The 23,641-nt window shown below is 47.5% G+C and overlaps 1 protein-coding gene across 1 annotated transcript in view; it reads right to left on the reverse strand.

Annotated features, from left to right (window-relative positions):
* Positions 1 to 21,801, reverse strand: part of ITGA11 (integrin subunit alpha 11) — a 508,108-nt gene extending 486,307 nt beyond the window's left edge. Inside the window, exon 1 of the mRNA XM_085644636.1 lies at positions 21,662 to 21,801. Coding sequence (XP_085500762.1) covers positions 21,662 to 21,713 — 52 coding nt within the window. The 5' untranslated portion in view covers positions 21,714 to 21,801. The remainder of the gene's footprint in view (positions 1 to 21,661) is intronic.
* Between the last annotated feature and the right edge of the window lie 1,840 nt (positions 21,802 to 23,641).

Raw genomic sequence — 23,641 nt, forward strand, 5'->3', positions numbered from 1 at the left:
AGTTGTAAGCTTGTAAAGACATGCTGTATGGGTATATTGCAAGGTATGGGAGAATTCATGCTTTTGTGTTTCCTGCAGGCAATGTTTGTGGTGATATCAGGGAAATCAACAGTAAAAACCAGCGCAGATGCCGTAAAACAGGTCCACAAACTGCTAAAAAAATTCAGCCCACACACTTATCTGTCAGAACAGCCAACCCGGCACTGCCTGATTGCCATATAGGCCAGTCCGACCCTGTACATGCCCTGTGCCTGTACCCTAGGAGCTAGAAAGCATGTGGGAGGAAAGCAAGTGTTAGTAGTGTCACTGAACCCCTGGGGACAGATGTGGCCGAGAGGCACTGCGGCGGGCCTGGCCCTGGACTAAACTTCTGGACACAGACTGGTTATGAGTGCCCTTGCCCTGTGTCTGCACCACTGAGGACCACCCAGGCCTAGCGCACAGAGGAGATCATGTGTCCTCAACCTCAGGAAGACTCAAGGTTTGAGGCAGTGCGCTTGTCCTATGACTGCGCCTGCCAGGTCCGGCTTTGGAGCAGTGCGACCGGTGCGGCCGCACTGGGCGCGGACCTGTGGAGGGATCGCTGACATTGGGGGGGAGGGGCGCTGTGTTTAGCAATAGCTTATGATTGGAGGGATGAGGGGCACTTTTGCCCGGTGGTAGTGAGAGAATCTGAGGAGGCGGTCATGAGGTGTGGGGGTGCCAAAAATCATTGTCGCACCGGGTGCCACCAGTGCTGAAGCCGGCTCTGGCGCCTGTGGGCATTCACGTGACAGGAGCTGCAGCTCTTGAATTCAATGTTTCTTTATTTTACATAAGGGAAACGAGAGCAGTTAAAAGAAGAATACCAGACGCATGCTAGCTCTCCCAGCATCCTCTGGGGCTGAGCCGTGATGCCAGAGTTATCTATTTTTCATACGTGTTGATATTTAAAAAATATTTAAATCACGTAAACAACAACGCTCCCACTGTACTTCTCCTGCAACTACTTTTGACATTTGTATAGAAAACGTTACCCATCGGGTCTCTATGCACTGTCCAGGATGACGTTTTTAGGATTTCAGTGGTAGTGTAAGAACGTGCCAAGGCTAGCTCCCCCAACCACAATCCCCATAGAGTCAATGGATCTACAGGGGATCCTTCACTTGGTATCCAGTTGCTGACCTAACTGGTCTCAGAGTCAGTGTTGCTTCGGGGACTACTGATGCAGGAAAGGGGCTAACACCTGAAACTGGCTGGTCGGGGTGAAGATTTCCAGGTAAGGTAAGAGTACTCAGAGTACTGAAGACACACAGGGGTTGCATGGATCACCAGCCTGGGGGTGAGACTGGCATTTAGGGTTCGCATCAGACTGCACCGCTGTGAGGGCATTGAATGCTGATCACACTAAACAATTGATCCGCACAAATCCACAATGCATTGTGCTACAGAGGCAGTGTCTGGACCTTTGGGGACCCCCTGAGTATGAGGCATTGCTGGGGTCCTGTGTTTAGATCCCAGGGCAGACCTAGCACAGGGTCAGTGATGATCTCATTATCACAGACCCATCCACGACTAAAGTCGTTGTCCTTGGCATGAGATGCTAGGTGTCAGGAACAAGCCGCGGATGCAGCCCACCTCATCCTGCACTTTGGTGACACCTTTTTTCTCTTTTTGTGTGTAGTTTTTATTAGTACTTCAAAGACAAAGAAACATACATTAACTCCGGGGAGCGAGTGTGTTGAATCTCGACTTATTGGTGCATTTACATAATATAACTCCACCCCTTCCCACCCCTCCACCTCCCTCAGGTCTCCATATATGAGAGAAGAGTAATTCCGTACAGCATTGCGTTAGGGTCAAAAATAGAGTGCCCGGTAGACCATAATCACACAGGGTCTGAATGGGATTTTCAGAGTCAGACTCCCAGCACCAATTAAGCTCCGAATCATCTGCGTCAAGTTTTTGCCACCCTCTTGATCTATGGAGGTAACTCATTCGGCGGAGTCAATAATTCTGTGAGCATTGCTGCCCAGGCCCTCATATCAACTTCCAGCTTTTCATCCCTGCCTATCTTTTTCATGTGCCACCCCATCTCATTTATCCATTCAGCCATATCTCTCAACCAATCCTCAACCATCGGGTGCTTTGGGGACAACCCCCTTATCACAATCCTATGTTTGGCCAGAAGCAACCCCAAGATACGGAACTTCCTACTCAGCTTTTTTTTTTGCAGAACCGAATGTGTCCCAACAGGCACTGGGCTATCTTCCTGGGGATCTCCCACCCTGTGACCGAGTTGAGCCTCAGTAGGGCGTATTGCCAGAATCCGCCAATGCCGAGACAGTACCATAACATGTGCAGGAAATTAGCAGACTGTTCCCCGCAATTTACTTCAGTCCGCTGACCGTTCCAGGTTCATGCTCTGCAGCCTACTGGGAGCCAAATACACCTGATGGATCACGTTGTATTGAAGTAGCTTGAACCGCGTGCTGGTGGAGGTAGTTTTAACCCCCTTGTGGATTGTTTCCCAAGCACTCTCGTAGGAGGCGTCTCAAGATGTACCTCCCATTTACCCTGCACTGTCAGAGTGGTAGTGGGGGCATCCTCCGTTAGGCCCGTGTAAATGTGTGAAATCAGCCTCCTGCCGCTTGACATTACCAGTAGAACTTCCAGTGTCCGGGAAATAGGAGGCGCCGTGGGTTACGTCGGCCAGACCTCTCATGCTGTTGCCGCTATTTTGGCAAATTGTAAAAATTGCTGGGTCCCGAGCTGAAGCGTCTCTGAGGCATCTGCCAGGATTATAAATGTGTTGTTGGGGCATAGGTCCCCGAGAGACTCACAGCCGCCCTCACGCCATTTATGTAGGGACATAGATAGGCCTGGGCGGTAAATTCCATTCCGCTCGCAGAATTTGTGGAATTTGGGCAATTTCGCGTTCCGCGGAGAACGTGGAATAACCAAATATTCTGTGGTTTCGCTGAATTTTTTGCCTATTCGCCCTTTTAAAATGCGTGTTCGCAAGCTATTTCTCCCCGAGTACGCAAACAGCGTTCATGAGCAGGAAAAAAGCATCGCGAATGAGCGGAACAAGCAGTTCAGCTTGTTCGCGGAACTTTTGCGTGCTCGCGGAGATTTTTTATCCGTTTCGTGGAGCTTTGCGTAGCACGACTTCGCAAATTCCGCCCACCCCTAGACATGAATCTTTCGATATTTTTGAATGGGTGCAGTTCCCAAATGTTCATATCCGGCACAAACGGAACCCTCTTCAGTACCATACGGACTGTCTACTCCGAGTGCGTGATTACCTGTAGCTACAGAGACATTATTAGAGAGAACAAGCATTTGCAAAGCCAGTAGGCCTTGTCTTTTGGACCTATTGGCTTTGCCATTGCTGTTTGCCAATACTGTGCCAAAATTAAAAAAGAATGATGACGGCTGAAATATTTCGTAACCGTTCCTGATGGTGTATGTGTACACGTGCATCACCACACATGAACAAACACCTACAAAACGATTTTGTTGCCTTGTTAGTGATCCTAGATGGTTTGTTTAGTAAATAAAATCAAAAAGTCAATTTGACGAGCACAAAACAAAAATAAAAAAAGGACTTTGAAGGGATCAGAGTGCACAACAGAGGTTTGGGTGGTAGAGCAAGTGTGGGGAATCAACAATGAGTGGGCAGGCGGTAAGGGAGCAATGGAGGTGCTGGAGTCTGGGCTGGAGAATGGCAATTTGTGTTAAAAAAAAAAGCCAAGTAAGTGCAGGTAATACCATGTGGCAGGTCGGGGGAAATTTGGAGGTGGGAAGCAGCACACGATGAAGAAAGCTAGAAAACGCATGCACTCTCATGTAGTGTTGAAAAAAGTAGTTCCCTAAATGCGGGCAGTGGAAGGATAGATGTCATCCAATCAAAAGAATGGTAAAGATGCAATACTTTAATGGAGTGACATATAGAAGAAGGATAAGGACATACACAAGATGGATAAGGAAAGCCATTGAACAAAAAGCAAGCAAATAAGGGTGGAAACAAAGGCAACCAATGGTACGCATTGGCTTGGGCCAAAGCCCACTTTAAGTTTTTTGTACAATCCAAAATAGGCATTCGCCTACCAGACAACTATAATCTGTCTGGTAGGAGAGATGTAATACTTTCAGCTCTAGGGCGGTCCTTATGCTTGCTGCCCATTTTTACTTCAAGTACTATTTGAGACATTATGCATTGCCTAGCACCTTGTCATTGTTTGACTTCAAGGTACCAAACAGATATATGTTTTTTTTTTATAAATTCTTTTTGGAGTTTTCAGCGTTAAATATCAAACAATTCTCTGACAGACAATTCTTTACAATTATTACGATGCCCGACATTAAATACAGTAAAGACCTATCCGGACTATTGAGTTCAGTATCGTACCATACATTGCATTGGGTGGGGGAGTGATACATTAGGATTGCGAATAGTCCCACTAGTTTCCTCATATCTTCTCACTGCCTGAGTCTTGTAAACCAATTAATTTGCTTTTTTACAGAAATCCATGCCTCTCGTCCATTCCATCACTGTGGGGACCTCTGCATTCCTATAGTAGCATGCCAATTCTGTCTTGGCCACAAGGAACGTGTGGCTACAAATAGTCGAGTACAGCAAGGACCTCTCATTTTTCCTAGCGAGTCCAATATTGCTATCAGGGGATCCACCAGGACCGTGCAACTGATCACCTCCCCTGTACATAACATATGGATTCACAGTATCGCATTATTGTCGAGCATGACCGGATCATCTGAATAAATCCCCTTCTGCTGCTTCATATACAGTACAAATAGGGGTATGTATCCTGTCAATGTGCCAGAGACGTTCTGGTGCATATTAGTATCTATGTAAATAATTGAATTGGAAGAGGTCCTGCCTACAGGACCCCACCGAACACCACAGGGCCATCATTTCCTCCCTCCAATTCCCATCATCCAATTCTCATTCATGACGAAGTGCTGCAAAAAGTTCATTGTGCAACAGAGACCGGCAAATATGTGAGATCGCTTTCTTTCTTTCTTCCGCCTGGTCAATACTAGCTTGTCTTTTACTTAAGTGTATTCCTGGATTGCCCCTAATTTGTCGCCATGAACCTCCAGGGCATGTCTCGACTGAAGGCATCGATAAAACTCGGAGGCATGCAGTGAGAATTCGGCCTGTAGGTCTAGAAAGGATTTCATATGTTCATGCGACAATATAGCGTCGGAGATTACTATTTTTAAGTAATAAAGGCACAATATTCAAGGTTTCGCCTCTTACGGTCTGCACTACCAATTCTTCTATTAAACATATAAATCAGTCATTAATCTTAATATAATTGATTTCATTGCTTTTGGCTCTGGGAATTTTGGACTTGGCTCTGCCTGAAGGGTCATTTCCTGACTTTATGCCTTCACCTTCCTGTTTTCTGAACCCGTTTTTGTTGGCTTTAGGGACTCTGCACACTTTACCACTGCTAACCAGTGCTAAAGTGCTTGTGCTCTCTCCTTTAAACATGGCTTTCACCCAACTGGCCTCTTTAATTTATTTGTAAGTCCCTAATAAAGTGGCATTACATGTACAGAGGAGCTGTAAATTAAATGCTACTAGTAGGCCTGCAGCACCCACTGCGCCACCCACTTATGTAGCCTTTTAAACATGCCTCAACCTGCCATTGCTGCCTGTGTGTGCAGATTAAAACTGTCATTTCGACCTGACAAAATCAACCTTTTTCCAGGCCCAAACCTACATTTTTAATGCATATAAGTCTCCACTATAGTTGACCCGACATAGCCCTGATGGCAGGATGCAGTGTATTTAAAATGCTGGGCATGTGTTTTAAGTTTGACATATCCTGGTAGTGAAAACCTCCTAAATTTGTTTTTCACGGCTACAAAGCCTACCTCTCCTATCGGATTATGTTGCTTTATGTTATGTTATGTTATGTTTTGTTATGTTATGTTATGTGAATTTTTAGAGTACGGCTAATCATCTGTGAGGGTATCCCGGCACGCAGGTTTGAGGAGGGAGGAGGAGATCATGCCTGTTTCGTCTGGAAGAGCCATGTCTTGAGGTTCCTTCGGACGTCCATGATGGAGAGGGAGGTTCTGAGGTGTTTTGAGATGTCGGTCCAGGTCTTGGCTGCGAGGTATGACAAGAAGCGTCCTGGTCTTCTTGATGCAAGGGAGCAGGGATGTCTTAAGGATTGTGGGGGCCCTGGGCAAAATGTATTTCGGGGGCTCCTGTCAGGAACAGATTTGAATTTATGATCCAGTTACACCTCTTTCATACCCTCTTTGGCCAAGTCACTGATCCAAAATCAAAATGTGTTTACATCTAATAGTAATGGATACTAATGTGGTTTTCAATATTGTAGCACAGCGCCAGCTCGCTGATATTACTGCAAATAATCTCTGTGCCCCCCCCTTCCATTTGAGGACCTGTTTTGATATAAAAGAAACTTTTTTTATAGATGTTGCATGAAACAAACACAACATTTGTCTGAAAAATGTCTGCAATAGACTCTCACACTTTCCCCTCATTAAAAATAAATTAAAGGAAAATGCTATTTACAATAATCTGTTTAAGAATTATTCAAGATCATCAGGGCAAGGCTCTCTCAGGGGGCCCCTGGAAGGCTGGGGCCCTGGGCCATAGCCCACTTTGCCCATGCCTTAAAACGTCTCTGCAATGGAGGTATGTTCTTGCCTGAGAAGCAGATTGAAGGTGTCTGGTGAATTGGTAGAAGTTAAGGCAGTAGTTGAGGTAAGCTGTCAAACACACCAGAGAGAAGAGGAGGTGAGCAGCCGTACGTCCCCCTAGAGATAAACTATAAACACAAGAAATACGGCAGCTGTAGGTAGAGAACACAATTAGTGCTTATACATAAACAATCAGTTTATCATACTTTGATGGTCCCAGATAGCATGTGCGAGTGCTTAAAGGGGAGAAAGGAAAGGACGGGAAGGGTCATTCTTATCAAAGAGGAAGCCTCACACACAATATTGTGTCCTGCTTCATCATCAGCAACCTCTCTCCACCCTGGAAGGGTAGTACCTCCAGGGCGGGTTCGACCTACTATTGGACTCAACACAGGAGGGAGTTCCTAGATAAAAGCTACTGGACAGTGAAAGTATCCAGGTTAGTGAATTAAAACTACCTTAACGTATCCCGGCTATTTGCCTTTATTAGTGGGTACGTTAGGTAAGGTTAAATAGTTGAGAGGTGGTCATGTGAGAGCAATGACTCACTAAGCTATAAAAAATAGGCCAACATGGTTATGCCCTTCTGTAACCCCAAACCGGTCTGGGGCATTCCTCAGAGCCAGGGATCCCTAATTCAGTCTAGGGGGCCTATTTGCCTCTATATAATGTGAGTCAAAAACAATGAGTAATCATACCCAAAAACATTTTTTAAATGGGCTCAGGTGAGTACTACCTGAACAAGGTACGTCAGAATAACCCTAGATTATAGTGGACACCGGCTCCTTAGACAGAGAGACAGCAGTAGAGAGCAAGCATCATGTAGACTGTATGGCACAGTGAGCCTTTTGAAGAATGTGTGAATACAAAGGACACTGCCCCCATCTCTATCTAAAAAGCCAGTATCCCCTATAATTTAGGATTATTCTGACATAGTTTGCTCAGGTAGGACACTCCTGAGCACATAAAAAAAATGTTGTATCATTACTCATTGTTTTTGACTCACATTGTATGTAGGCAAATAGGCTCCCTAGTATGAATTAGGGATCCCTAGCCTTGAGGAATGCCCCAGACACGTTTAGGCTTTGTAGAAGGGCAGAAACATGTTAGCCTAATTTTTATGGCGGAGTGAGTCATTGCTCTCACATGACAGCCTCTCAACTTTGTAACCTTACCTAACGTACCCACTAATAAAGGCAAATAGCTGGGATACGTAAAGTTAGTTTTAATTCACTGACCTGGATCTCTTCACTGTCCAGTAGCTTTTATCAAAGAACTCCCTCCTGTGTTGAGTCCAATAGGAGGTTGAGTCTGCCCGCGGAGGTACTACCATTCTAAGGTGGGGAGAGGTCGCTGATGATGAAACATGACACAATATTGTGTGTGAGGCTTCCTCTTCCATAAGGATGATGCTTCCCGTCCTTTCCTCTCTCTCTTTTCAGCACTCGCACATGCTATCTGGAACCATCCAAGTTTGATAAACTGATTGTTTATGTTTCAGTATCTCTATCTACAGCTGCCATATTTCTAGTGTTTATAGTTGAGGTAAGTTGGACCTGTGTTGTGGAGTGCTTTGTAGGTGTGGGTGAGTAGCTTGAAGAGATGTGGTTATTTCGCAGAATGTTCAGTATGAGTCTGGCGGTGGTGTTCTGGATGGATAGTTTGAAGTCGGTGTAGGACATGAGCTGAGATTTCCATGTAGAGGGCGTTTCCATAATCAACTTTACTTGTTATAAGTGTCTGGGTGACCGTTCGTCTGATGTTCAATGGGATTCACTTGAAAATCTTCCATAGCATTCGCAGGATGTGGAAGCCTGATGAGTAGATGGCATTGATCTGTCTGGTTATGGAAAGATTAGTGTTCAGGATGATACCGAGTTTCTTGGCATGGTCCGCAGGGGTGGATGGCCAAGTTCAGAGGGCCACCAAGATGCGTCCAGAGAAAGTGGTTGTTGCCAAAGATCAGGACTTCAGTTTTGTATGTGCTGAGCTGGAGGCAGTTGTTTTTCATCCAAGCAGGGATGTTGCTCATGCAGTTGGCGAAGTTTGCTTTGGCAGTGCTTGTTGAGTCGGTAAGGGAGAGGATGAGCTATGTGTCATTGGTGTAGAATCCTATGTTGATGCAGTGGGCTCTGACAATATCTGCAAGGGGCATCATGTCGATGTTGAAGAGTGTTGGGCTGAGCGACACTCCTTAAGGGACTCCGCAGAAGAATTTCTTGGGTTCTGAGGTGTAAGGGGGAAGTCTCACTTGTGGAGCTCTCTCCGTGAGGAAGGAGGATAGCCACTTGAGGGCCGGTCCTCAAATACCTAAGTGCTGAAGCTTTCTGATGAGTGACTTGTGGGAGACAGTATCAAAAGCTGCTGAGAGGTCGAGGAGGATGAGTGCGGTCATTACTCCTCGGTCAAGGATGCTTCTGATGTCATTGGTGGCTGCAGTGAGGGCTGTGATGTGGTTGGTGCAAAACCCTGATTGAGAGCTGTCTAGGAGTTGATGGAGTTCTAGGTGGTCTGACAGTTGGGTATTGATGACTTTCTCCATGATTTTAGCTGGAAAAGGCATGAGCGAGATGGGTCTGTAGCTGATGTGGGTGTTGGGGTCCGCTGCTGGTTTCTTCAATACTGCGCTGACTTATGAATTTTTCCAGCAAGACGGGAAGGTGGTGGTTATAAAGGTGTTGATGATAGCAGTAAGTGCAGGGGAGATGATGGTTCTTCCAAGGTTGTATATGAAGTGGGGACATGGATTTGAGGGGGCTCCTGAGTGGATGGTATTCATCATGGCGGCGGTTCTTTCATTCAAGAATGCTTTGTGGTGATGAAGTGAGTGTCCGGCTGGTCGGGGTGTTCATATCAGTATGCTGTGGTTCAAATTTGTTGTAGATCTTGGCAATCTTCTTTTCGAAGAAGTTTGAGAGGTTGTTGCAGAGAGCTTGAGATGGTATGATGTCATTAGATGCTGCAGGATTGAAGAACTCCTTGACGATGCTGAAGAGTTTTTTGCTGTTGTTGGAGCTGGCTTCGAGTCTGAGAGTTAGGGCCTTTTTCTTTGCGTCTCATAGTGGTAAAGGTTGAGGCGGCTTTGTATGTGGATCTTTTGATGGTGTTTTTGTCGAGTCTCAATTTTCTCTCACGTTGTTCGCAGTCATACTTGGACTCCATGAGGTCATTCATGCACTAGCTGGGATGTTTGCTGTTTTTGTAGGTTTTGTTTCTGGTGAGAGCGGTGCAGTTGGCACAGTAGGTGAGTAATTTACTGTAGAGCTTGGTGACGACATGAAGACCCCCGGTGTGGTTGGGTGGGCATGCCTGTAAGGTCTTGGTCCAGTTTTCTTTGGATATTTTCTCCCAGTGTCTTCATGATGTTTGAGATTATCTGGTTGTGTGGCTTGGTAGGCGGTTATCGTGAAATGTATGATGTTGTGGTCGGACCATATGAGCGAGTTCGTGTGGGTTGGAGGAGAAAATAGGATCAAGGGTGTGGGCTGCTGTTTGAGAGGGTCCTTGGACGAGCTGGGTGAATCCGAGGTTGCTGAGCCTATCGAGGATGGCCATGGAATTAGGGTGTGTGGTGTCTTCCATGTGGAAATTGAGGTCCATGAGGAGGATGTAGTTGGATAATCTGATGGAGAGGGGGGCGATGAAGTCTCTGATGTGGTTGCAGAATTCTGCTTGGGTCCAGGGGATGGTAGGTGAGGGTTCCCTTAAGGGTGACGTTGTAGTCTTCGTATTTTGAAGTGCAGGTGTGCCATGAGGTTAGTGTCCGAGTCCATGGAGGTGGTGCAGTCATTCGTGTTTTTGTTGATGATCGCTAGTCCTCTGCCTGGTTTGTAGGTTTGATCCTGGTGTATGATTTTGTAGGCAGGCGGCGTGGCTGAGGTGATGTCGGGTTGGAGGCTGGGATGAGCCATGTTTCGGTCAGGAAGAGAAGGTCCGGTGTGTTGCTGCTGATAAGGTCCCTGATTTCAAAGGAGTGTTTCCCGAGGGATTGGACGTTGAGGAGCATGGCAGACAGTTGGTGTTAGGTGGTGGTGGTGGCATGCGTCGGTTGTTTGGAGATGGTGGTGGTTTTCTGAGGTGTGGCAGGTGAAAACGCAATGGTTGCAGGAGAAAGGTCCTACTGTGGTGCTGGGGGATGAGCTGCAACATGTTTGTCAGTGTGTATTGTTGAGGTCATGGAGGATGGCAGAGGAGTAGTGGCAGCGTTCGTTGGCTCCTGTGGCAGCTGCAGCTGTGGTTATGGTGTTACGCTGGATGGTCGTTAGGCCAGAGTTTCAAGCACTGCGTGCCGTCCAGGCTCAGACGGGCAGAGAGGGGCTTGCCTTTGGAATGCTAGAGGCGCACCTGCTGCACACGCTCGCTGAGTGGTCGTACAGTGGGCTGCATTAAGTAGATCTTGTGGTGGGCAGGGCTTCTCTTGGTGGGAAGAACGGTGAGCGGGAAAACCAGGACAGGGGCGGTGTCATTTGGTCAAAATGCGGCAACTGGATCAGGCTGGAACAAGCAGGAATTGGAGGCCACTGTTAAGTGGCAAGCTGGATGCTCAGGTGTCTACTAATGCAGTAGTGCTGAGGCCTGCATTAAGTAGGTCCTGGGGAGGGCGGGGCTTCTGTTGGTGGGAAAAATGGTGAGCAGGAAAACCCAGGCAGAGGAGATGTTACTTGGTCAAAGGGCGACAACTGGATCAGGTTGGAACAAGCAGAAACTGGAAACCACTGTTAAGTCGCAAGCTGAGTACATTTACTAAGTGATAACTTTTGAGTGGGAGTAGGTAGACAGGTCGAGTTTGATGTCTGACGATTAGTAATTCTAAGCTCTCTTTAATGGTAAAGTTGGAATTTAAATCACAATTATGAAATTTGCACTTTTAGAAAGTTGGCATTTTCTTGTCCTAACCATTTGGTGCCTGCAACCTAATCCTGGGCCACATGACTAGGTGTAGCTGGCAGTTGGTCTTTGTGTATTGCTCCCAGACAGTGAGACAAAGGATAGCTAGATGTTGCAGCAGAATGGGCCACTTTGAGTTAACGGGGAGGAGCTGTCACCTACCACACTAGCACATCACAAAGACTCTAATTAAGAACTCTCATAAAGGGTTTAACCCAGAGAAGCTGGGGCCACGACAGAGAAGAAGGGGGTGCTTAACACCTCAGGGGGGTGGAAACCTCTAAAAACTTCCTTTACTTCAAAGTAGGCAACATGTATAAATATTGGACCCTTAGACCCAACTCTTCAGTATACTTCTGGATCTGTGGAGTCTGCCAGGAAGAAGGACAACTTTTGCTGCTGAAAGGACTGTCCCTCTTCTGAACTGCTGCCCTGCTGTGCTGCTCTGCTGCCCTGCTGTCCTCTTGCCTGGGTGAGAAGGAGTGGACCTGCAACTCTAAACCCAGGACCCCAGAGTGATACCAAGGGCTAATTGGCTGGCCTCCTGATCAGAAGCCTCAGTCAAAGAACGAGCTTCCAACAACCTTGAACCCAGCACCTGGACTCTACTATCATTGAGTCCTGCCCTCCCAAGAAGTGCCAACCCAGTCCTGGACCCTTGGAAGTGGGTCTGAAGGTGCTCTATGGACCCATCTGTGAATTCAGCAAAACCGTTGCATATACATTGTGGCGCGGCACATCTCCTGCAGAACCGGTGCCTCGTCTTTGCTGCTCGACGCATAATCCTCTGAACCAATGCATTACCTCTGCTGCACAGACATCCTTAACACAAGTGCTTCACATCGCCCATCTCAGCCCATTGGAACCGCCACTACATGACACATCTCCACAAAAGGACTTCCCCTTGCCCAACACAGCCCTCCGAACAACCGCTGCGCTACACATTTCCACACAAGGGCATTGCCTCGCCTAATGTAGCTCATTGGTACCGGAACCAAGTATTTTCATGCTAGGGCATTAAATCGCACTTCGCAGGTCCCCGGGACCAATGCTGGTTGATGCATCTCCTTGCCAAGACCTCTCATGCCTCTGATGCACAATGCCTTCTTAACGCAGGACTCTGCATCTCTTCGCAACCAGGATTAAGGCACTGTGTTCAGTGGATCTCAGTGGGTCCTTGTAGCTAGGCCGTGCTCCATCGTGGTTGGACTGAACTTGTGACTTTGCCGTGATCCGGCACGACGAGATAACCACAGTTGGCACTTTGTTCTTTTTGGCACTATTTTCACTTAAATCTGTCAAATTGCAGTGGGATTTGTTTTCGTGTTGTGTTTTCACTTCAGCACTGTTTTGAGTGCTACATAAATACTTGATACATTCTCTCTAAATTAAGCCAGACTGCTGTGTGCAAAGCTACTAGAGTGTTGAGCACAGGTTAATTTGGGGTTTGCCTGTGACTTCACCCAGACAAGGATTAGGATTCCGCTTGAGTAGGATTTCACCCCCCTCAACCAGTAACCCAACTTCTTACTGGGACGTTCTGAAATGCTGGTTAATAATTTTTTTATAAAGTACTAAATCCACTGCAAAGTGCTGAACAGCGGGCCTGATGGGGGTTGAAGGGTGCAGAAGCTTGAGGTGGAAAGGAGAGGACGAAGAGATTCAAGGAACCTCAGCTAAAGGAAAGCAGCGATGTGAGCGGGGTCTGGTTCGATGGCAGGACATTCAGAAACCGGAAAGAAATGAAAAAAAGGAGAAAAGTCCTTACAAATGAAGGAGGAGTCCTAAAGCTAAGAAGGAGTGAGGGAGGGAAAACAGAGCAGGAGAGTCCAAAAGCAATGAATAAGGACCCCTAAGTGGTCACTTGTCATCTCCAGGAGTTCAATCAAATAAATGGCCTTCCCCATGATTGCCAATCAGACTTCAGAGCTGCCATTGAACAGGATTAGTTTAAACATCTGTATCAGACCTATTAACTGCCCTAGATGGGAATCAGTCAATAATACTAATCTTGTTGGACGTAACAGCAGCATATGATACCACGCAGTAGAGCACCAAGTGCTACAGTGATACTGCACAGGCAGATGGGAATATCCAGGAAAGTTTTATATTTGGACGAAAGACTTCCTAACTCAATGCAGACCACAGGTCACATGAGCACAGCAAAATCCAAAAACGAATAACAGAGTACCACAAGAATATCTCTCTCTCTTTCTCTATTACTGTTTAATGAATACATGCAACTCCTGGTTCAGGGGATGCACCAGTAGCAACTGAACTACCAAATGTGTGTGGGTAAGTCACAGCTACATCTACAACCTGGAATGAGTTCGAAAATCAGACAAACCTCACAGCCTGTCGGGCACAAATTTTTCTGGCACATCCTGTTGTTTAGAACCCCCTTTCCCTAGATGTTTGCAAGACAGATATTCTCTTTGTAACAACAAGTCAGAGGTCTCACTTCCATTCGCCAGGCCCTCTCGCCTTGCCCTGCCCCCTTACATCAGATGAAACAGTGAGGAAGGTGGCATTGCTCTTCTGCATGCTTGATTCTCCTTAATCCTCTAAATGAGTGTTATAGCAAGAAGGAAGAAGTACCTGCAAACCATGCAAGGAAGATCTCACTGCTATTTGTGGTGGATCATAACGCAGAGCTAACAAGAGGCCTTATGCACCAGCGTTAGGATAATTGCAGCACTATTATGCAGCTTTTTAATATACACAGATTGCAAAATTCTAGGGGGAAACACATCAAAGCAGCAAAGATGTGAATATACATTGGAAGTTTGACCTTGCAACACTTGTTTTAAAAGCCCTGCAGTGGCTCTCAGTTGAGCAAAACCCTGAGTTAAAGATCCAGTGATCCATGCGCAAGCAGGGCCGGACTGGGGAACCACAACTGGTAAAGTGCTCGGCCGGCCCCCCTACCCGCTGCAAAACCGGCCCTGTAACAAAAACGCCCCCCAGGGGCCCAAAACCGTCCCCCACCCGTGCAGCGCACCGGGGGATTGCCCGGTGCCCGCTACATCCAGTCCGGCCCTGTGCACAAGGCCTTCTGGGGCAATGGCACCAAGTATGTTCAGAAACTGGTCTCCACCAATATCTCCGTAAAGTGCATCCAGTCTGCCTTGATCTTCCAACAAACCATGATGTGAGAGAAACATGGTGGAAAGAAATTGAAAGCAACTGGAACACATCTCAAGAACAGACACAACCACTCACTCAGTACCAGACTGACTATCAGAGACTTGGAAAAAGCCTAAAGACCACACTCTTCAGTGACGCCTTTCTTGAAAGGAGCCTGGCTGCAGACAACCCACGTCCAAAGAAAATAAAATTATTTTCTTGAGTCCCCTCACTCATCCAGGGTTGCCCCTAGGTTACATGCTTCATCATTGGGGCCATCTCAAACAGCTGCTGCTTGTGGCGTGCTGCGACTTGCGGAACTACATAGGAGCACTTTTTTGTGATGAAATGTGTAGTGCAGTGTTCGTGGAGTGGTGAAAGGGATTTTAATAATACCTAGCTAGTGAGCTAATGTTTTATTCTCGCTCCCAGTTGGTATGGATAAAAAAGGGGGTTAAATAGTAGGGACAAGATATAACTATTATGTGTATACAGTCACTAATATTCTGTCGACATGTTTCGAGGTATCCCCTAAACCTCTTCTTCAGGACCACACGGGGACAAGCCCCCTGCGTGCCACTCCTTGTGAAAACCTATAATAAAGTGAGGATGCACACCTAATGTGTGAGCACCCGATTCAAAATACACACGGTTTAGTCTTTGACTCATAGTATTTATGGTTTGGCAATACTATGCCTCATGGTCTGCCTGGGTAGAGGGGCTTGTAGTCATACCTTCGTCAAAGATGCGGGCCACCTGGGTGCCAGTAGGTGTTATTAGACGGAGGTGTGCTTTGACGAAGGTATGACTACAAGCCCCTCTACCCAGGCAGACCATGAGGCATAGTATTGCCAAAGCATAAATACTACGAGTGGGAGCTTTGTTTTTGGGTGGGAGTTTTTAAGTGACTCTGTTGTCTGTATTATTTTTATGGATTCTCAGCCTCTTGTGCTCAAACCCATGGGGATATCTCTTTGCACCAAGACTTCTAAAAAAGTGGTAGAAAGGGCAGATATGTCATATCGAACATAATACATTGTAAGATTCTATTTGGCACACCTGCCTTTTCCGATGTTAACCGAGGACACCCAAACATTTCCCAGGCACATTGCATTGGTTACAGAACCCCATCTTATTTGTTTCAAGCACCTCAACACTAATGAAAAATAGTTATTGTTGGCCACACGGCTCAGTCCGAGAAGCTGGGGGCATTTAGGAGCACGTGCATCATGCAAATTGCGGTCGCAAAGGGGCAGATTCTGCGAATCTGCCCCTTTGCGACCGTAATTCTCGCATAAGGGATGCATCATCCCAAATGCAAAAATTGCAATTTAAGTAATCACTAAATTTACGATTACTTAAATTGCAATTGCATTTAGGGAATCGCAAATTGTGATTCCCTAAATGCAATGCATTAACAAAAAATAAATTGTGATTTCGCAATTAAGAAACGCAAATTACCATCAATTCCAAGTTGATGATAATTTCCATGTTGCACACATACATGCCCTTGAGGTAGGTGTGTGTGCAACATGTGATAACAATGCAATTTCAGGGGTGCATCAGGGTGTCCTTTTAGCACCCTTGCACCCTTGAAATTGCATGCACAATTTGTGAGTACCTATTGGGTACTCGCAAATTGCGCATGCAATTCCCATTGATTCCTATAGTGCCTCTAGGCCCATAGAAATGAATGGGAAGCCATTCCTTAATTGCGAGTCGCAATATGCGAGTCGCAATTAAGGAATGTGTAGGAATCGCCAATTGTTTTGCGATTCCTACATGCATATGCAATTGCGATTCCATATTTGCGATTCCTTAATAATCGCAATTAAGGAATCGCAATTGCCTATATTGATGCATGTGCCCCTTAGTGTTTTTTGAGGTATTCCTATTTTAACTGCTATACTTTCCCGCATGTAAAATAAAGAAATGCTGATTTTAAAAGCGACAGCTCTGGTTGGAAAGTAAGTTTATGAAAGGTAATAACTTGAATTATACAGAATCCGAGTATGGAACACTGTCTCCTGGAATGAGGTTTAGCTGTCCAACTTTGCTATCCTTGGAGGGTGGAGTGTTCAATACTTAGTATCATGTCATGGTATTACATTAATAGGACATGAAGTGCGGTTTCCGTGTCATGTAATGCTGCACATATCTTTTGGAGTTCTGTCAGAATGTCATGGAATGCTGTTGGAATGATATTTAAGAAATGGGATATTATCATTCAACAAAGTCCATAAAATAACAGCTCAGGAGGAAATGGAGTGTGCCTGGTTTCAAAGAAAGAACTTCCTTCATTGGGTGAGATTTGGAACCGATCTCTCAGGGAGATCACACAGCCGTGCCATTTGCACAAGTGTCACCGAAATGAGGGCCCAGGCTCCGGCAGCAGGAAGACGGGGGCAGTGCTTGCATATGGCTTGGGCGAAACAGCACACTAGAAGCACATAGGAACAGAAGCTGAGACCGAGGAGGACGCTGGAAAACTTGGACGCCATACTGAAGCCTCTGAGTGGCTGATGCTACAAAGCATGTGACTATTGTGTTTGGAAAGGACAGGAGGCAGGCTTGAGGCCCTCGTGCAGGCAGCTGAGCGCACCCTTATAGTAACAGAGACCGAGGAGAACGAGAATTAGACCAGGATAAATATTGTCAGAGTGCTGGGAGTTTCTGAACATTGAGACGGAAAAGCTGAAACTCACTCATCCATAACTGAGGGACTATTCGCCACACACAGTATTGTCCCAACATAGAAACAGAAAACCTACCCCCTGACTTCCTGTGTGAAAACGGACAATAATAAGGGTCAAGGGGCAGGTGTTGCACAGTAGGTGAGTAGGCATGCTGTCTTTCGGCTTCTCTGAGCCTACAGTAGAGACAGAGGAGAATATTGCAGTGAAAATTATGAAGTGTTTATTGTCAACAATAAGAAGAGGGAATCATTGTTTCCGTTGCAAACAACATGGACAAGCCTTATTTTCATAATCCTGTGGGTGAGCTTTCGTATATAGTGCTAGGCATTGAAATGTCTCCAGGCTCTTGGGAGAATCAGTAGTGGTGGAAGGTGCTTGCTAAAGGACACTGGGGTGTGGGGTATTTTTTTTTGCACTGGGTACTTTCCAAATATAGGTGTGAGGGTGGGGGGTCACAAAACGTCTCAGTGCCCTTACCCCGGGGTCCACCATCGGTAAAGTGTTCCGAACAACCCTCTTAAACGGAGTATGAAACCCTTTGGTCCTCAGTGAGGCTGCAAGCCTCGGGCCAGCTGTGCAGAGTCCCGCCTCCTCGCGGTGCTCGCTGGCTTCATCTGCCCAGACTCTCCCCAGATGTTTTATTTTTCAGATGACATTCGGGATTCGGCACATTCTTTTTGTACTCTGACCTTTAAACGGCGCTTCCCCTTTAAACTTTCTGCGCACTGCTGGCCAGAGGCCGGGTGACAAGGGTGGGGTTCCTTGCAACTACTCCCGCTCTGCTCTCTCCTGCAGGCACCACTCTCAGAGGGCCTAGCAATAAAAGTGCCAAGGGGGCGAGGATAGGGCGCTATCAGGGCCTCGTGCATTAGCAGTGGCAGAGTAGCCTAGGTGAGGTGCTAACCGACCCCACCCCTTTCCGTTCCACGAGCAGGGGTGGGCGAGGGTTCCAGGAGCGTGGACGCTACCCTGCGACCGTAGGTTAAAATGGAAGGTTTGTAGTCAGTGTGTGTCGCTGCCAAATCCAAGTGCACTTCACTAAAATTGAAATAGTTATTCCACCCGGACCTAAACGCCTGCACACCACTTCTCATTTCATCCCCCGCCCCCTCGGCACTTCGGTTTCAGGTTCTAATAAATTCAATTTTACAAAATTTCAAGTGAAAAATGTTGTGGTCATTGAAAAATGCCATCTTTTCGCTTCATCAGCGGAACACTTGGCTGGGGCGACTGCCAGGGGTCTTTTGAGTTTCCCATCTGCACACCCTCTGCCCTCCCCGCGTGTGTGTGAGGGGCTCTGCCCGGGCCGCCAAGGACGCCTTCTGCGCCGCTTCAAGCTTTGTTCTAAACCTCTCCAGGAGCACCGCCGACGTCCTTCAAGGAAAGAGAAATTAAATAGACGCCCCCCGCCCAACAACCCTTTCACTACAGCCAGCAGCGGCAGACAGCACTCTCCGAGATGATGTAAAGCCACTGAGAGAGAGCCTATGTGAGGTGCGATCCCTCCTAGACACACAGACCTCTCTCACACATAGTCCTCTCTGAGACACAGCCAACACACACACACACCTCTGGGAGACAGCCATGTGTGGCACTGTCCTGTGTGTCGTCTCTCACACATAGTCCTCTCTGAGATGCAGCCACCACACACACACCTTTGGGATACAGCCCTGTGTGAGGTGCGATCCCTCTTAGACACACAGACCTCTCTCACACAGAGTCCTCTCTGAGACACAGCCAACACACACACATACACACCTCTGGGATACAGCCATGTGTGGCACTGTCCTGTGTGTCGTCTCTCACACATAGTCCTCTCTGAGATGCAGCCACCACACACACACCTTTGGGATACAGCCCTGTGTGAGGTGCGATCCCTCTTAGACACACAGACCTCTCTCACACAGAGTCCTCTCTGAGACACAGCTGCCACACACACACACACCTCTGGGATACAGCCATGTGTGGCACTGTCCTGTGTGTCGTCTCTCACACATAGTCCTCTCTGAGATGCAGCCACCACACACACACCTTTGGGATACAGCCCTGTGTGAGGTGTGATCCCTCTTAGACACACAGACCTCTCTCACACAGAGTCCTCTCTGAGACACAGCTGCCACACACACACTTCTGGGATACCGCTATGTGTGACACACAGACCTCTCTCGCACACAGTCCTCTCTGAGACATAGCCACCACACACACACACACACACACACACCTCTGGGATACAGCTATGTGTGACACACAGACCTCTTACACACTGACCTCAGATTCACAACCATCACATACATACACACACCTCTGAGATACAGCTATGTGTGACACACAGTCGTCTCTCACACACACACTCCTCTCTGGGGCACAGCCACCACACACACACACCTCTGGGATACAGCTATGTGTGAGACACAGTCGTCTCTCACACATAGTCCTCCTTGAGACAAAGCCAACACACACACACCCCTCTGGGATACGGCTATGTGTGACACAGTCCTCACATAAACACACACAGTCCTCTCTGGGACATAGGCACCACACACACACACACACATCTCTGGGATACAGCTATGTGTGACACACAGTCCTCTCTTTCGCATAGTCCTCCTTGAGACAGTCACCACACACACACACATACACCCTTCTGGGATGCGGCTATTTGTGACACAGTCCTCACACACACACACACACACACACACAGTCCTCTCTGGGACATAGGCGGCACCACATACATACACTCATCTCTGGGATACAGGTATGTGTGACACTGTCCTCTCTCACACATAGTCCTCATTGAGACACCGACACCACACACCTCTGGGATATATCTATGTGTGACACACAGACCTCTCTCACACCAACCTCAGATTCACAACCACCACATACATACATATACCTTTGGGATACAGCTATGTGTAACACACAGTCTTCTTTCACACACACAGTCGTCTCTGGGACACAGACATCACATACTTACACACACCCCTGAGATACAGCTATGTGTGACACACAGACCTCTCTCACACGCCCACCTCAGATTCACAACCACCACATACATAAACACACCTCTGGGATACAGCTAAGTGTGACACTGTCCTCTCTCACACATAGTCCTCTCTGAGACATAGCCATCACATACATACACACACCCCTGGGATACAGCTATGTGTGACACTGTCCTCTCTCACACAGAGTCCTCTCTGGGACACAGCTACCATATACATCACACACCTCTGGGATACAGCATTGTGTGACACACAGTCCTCTCTCCGAGATAAAGGTAGGTCTGTCACACAACACTCTCTGGCAAGCAGTCCCTTTTCGTCTCTGGCGCACAGCCTTTTCTGATACACAGCCTTCTGTGGCACCAAAACCTCTGTGTACCATCCTTATACGACACAGAGAGCCAGCAGGCCAGCGCACCGCCCTGTATGACATGCAGAGCTCTCTGACACACAGCCCTCTCGAGATCCAGTCCCCTCTGGCGAACACCCCTCTTTGGACACATCCCTCGGAGACACTGACCCATCGTGTACAGTCTTTCTCAAGCTACAGCCCTCTATGGCACTCGCCTCCTTGGAGATAGAGCTCTCTAAATCAGAGGATAGCCCTCACAGAGGCGCTGCAGCCACGCAGCCCACCGAGACACCGACCCTTTTGACACACAGCCATGCGACATGCATGGCGTGCATAGGACGCTCCCTGAGATACAGACCCCTCTGGCGCACAGACCTCTGCCACGCAGCCCTCTCGGATTTACAGCGCTTTGCGGTCCACCGCGAAGGCGCCCAATTAGCTGTGGACACCACACCACACTGACACTACAGTTATTCGTTATATTTCACCCCCACAAAACGGCGCACAGCAGCGTGAATTGTGTATGAATACTTCACTGAGTTTTGGTTGTCTTTATTTTCTTTCATACTACAGAGCGTGGTGACACCGTTTGCTTGGTAAAAGTGGTATACAAAACCCAATATACATTGTCTATAACACCCCCACCTCATGTCAACCTGCGCGTTCTACTGTTTCTGAGCCATACAGCGCCTCGAAGCAACCGTTTGTGACATAACCTGCAGTGATATGCCAGCGTGTACAGCTAAAACACAGCATAGCAAACTGCCACGCTCCAGTATGTTAAGTTCCGAAATGCACTTCAAGCGCTTAAAAGATGCCTGGGCGCTATTCTAGCAGCCTGTTCCGTTATGATGTCGCCCGCATCCGGCTCCAGCGACCAGTGCCTGATTCTAAGCAGCCTGTCTTACCTGTCAGCAGGGTGAGCGCCCACGTCATGAGAAGCCCCGTGTAGCAGTCCATGGGGGGTCTTGTGGGTCCGCAGAGGCTGCTGGGGGTCCGTCCTTTCTCCGGCAGAGGCTTTCCAGCTCTGTCCTCTGCGGTCCCCCGGCTCCTACACACCAAACTCCTCATCACAGGAAGTGGGAGGGACAGACAACTTTTGGGGGAGGTGGAGTGATGGCTCGGCAGACGACTGGAAAAAGTGCTGAATGAAGTCAGTCTCATATACAGCCAAATTCGTATGGGACTGGGAAGCGGCTGCGAGGTAGCTCAGTGAGTTAATGTCGCATCTGTGGAGATGTAGGTGTAATCTGCCCGGAGGAGTCGAGCCAGTCAGACTTCATTAACGAGACAACTGAAAACGAGGACCAGGGCCACTGTTGCTGTATAAAATATCATTCAGATGATGACGTGCCATTCTTTTGCAGACTTGAAAGCGGATAAGACAGTCCATCGGATCACTGCAGCGCTGCAGATATAAATGTGCGACCTGCAGATGAAATAAACGTACCCCTGAGAAGGGTCAGAGAAACAACTGTTATCACAGCGCTTGGGGAGCGTTTCGATAAAACTACATGTTAATTCGCAGTGCTTGTGATTGAGTTGGACTCTTATTACGTCAACGTTTTCGTCCTTCTTAGAGACCATAGGATCGCTCAGTGGGTTAATGTCTATGTCTATGTATTGACATTTGTAAGGACGCATATATCACCCGAAGGTCTCATAGCGCCAGCAGATACTCAGATGATAGGCATGAGTCACGCAGAATTAGAAAAGCCATGTTTTCAGGAGTTTGCGAAATTTCTGATGGCTGGGTTCCAGTCTGATGTATAGTGGGAGAGCGTTCCAGCTTTCGGGGGCAATTTTGGAGAAGGATCTATCTCCATTTCTGACAGTTCGTACTTTGGGGACCGCAAGGAGATGCAAGCTGGAGGATTAATGCACTTGCTACAAAGCTCTGTATATAATCTGAAGAACAAAGGATCGAATCCCAGCAGCGCCATTCCATATTTTTTATTTAAAGTAAGTTAATAAAACTTGCACAGAATCTATTTAATTGTAGCATTTGCTATTAAAAGCCCTTGGATATCAGAGATCTTGCATAAAACCATGTCACACTTTGGGCTACTTCTTGTCCAGAGGCTGTAGCTACCCAAATGACACCCATCAAAGTTTGTAGAATACAGACTGTGCAGCCTCTCTCAAGAGTCTCCCTCCACTGGAAGAGACCAGATAGGACCGGCTTTAGGAAAGTGCGACTGGTGCGGTTGCACAGGGCGCTGATCTGTGGAGGGGGCGCTGACCTCAGGGGTGGAGTGCTGTTTTTAGCAATAACTTATGATTGGAGAGATATGGGGCACTTTTGCCTGGTGGTAGTGAGCGAATCTGAAGAGGCGGTCATGGGTTGTGGGGCCCCAAAACTGATTGTCGCACCGGGTGCCACCAGTGCTAAAGCCGGCCCTGAGACCAGTCCTGTAGTGACGTCGCCCCAAAGATAAAACACGTAGAGAAACAGTATTAAAGAAGGGCACTGGGCCATCATGCCAATTTCCTGCTTAGCCTCTACTCTCTCTGGTCTGTTGCTCTCCCTTGTCAGCCCTAGGCCTGTGCAAATTCATTTACTGATTCTTTCCCGATCACATCCGTCAAAAGGTGTCCCAAACATTCACTACACTATCCACTGCTGCACGGACTGCAGGTCGCAACCTTTCTACTGCAAGACTGTATGCAGAGCCTGACCTCTCCAGCAGAGAGCCTGACCTCTCCAGCACAGAGCCTGACCTCTCCAGCACAGAGCCTGACCTCTCCAGCACAGAGCCTGACCTCTCGCACAGAGCAAAACCAAACGGGATGATTGACAGAGTGTTGAACATTGCAAGCACTCACCCCCAGTCAACTGATCTGGGTTTAATTCACCACCGTTCTTTAGCCCACTCCACCACCCCAGT

This window comes from Triturus cristatus, chromosome 3_1 (genome assembly GCF_964204655.1).
Source record: "Triturus cristatus chromosome 3_1, aTriCri1.1, whole genome shotgun sequence".
In the NCBI taxonomy this organism is placed as follows: Eukaryota; Metazoa; Chordata; class Amphibia; order Caudata; family Salamandridae; genus Triturus; species Triturus cristatus.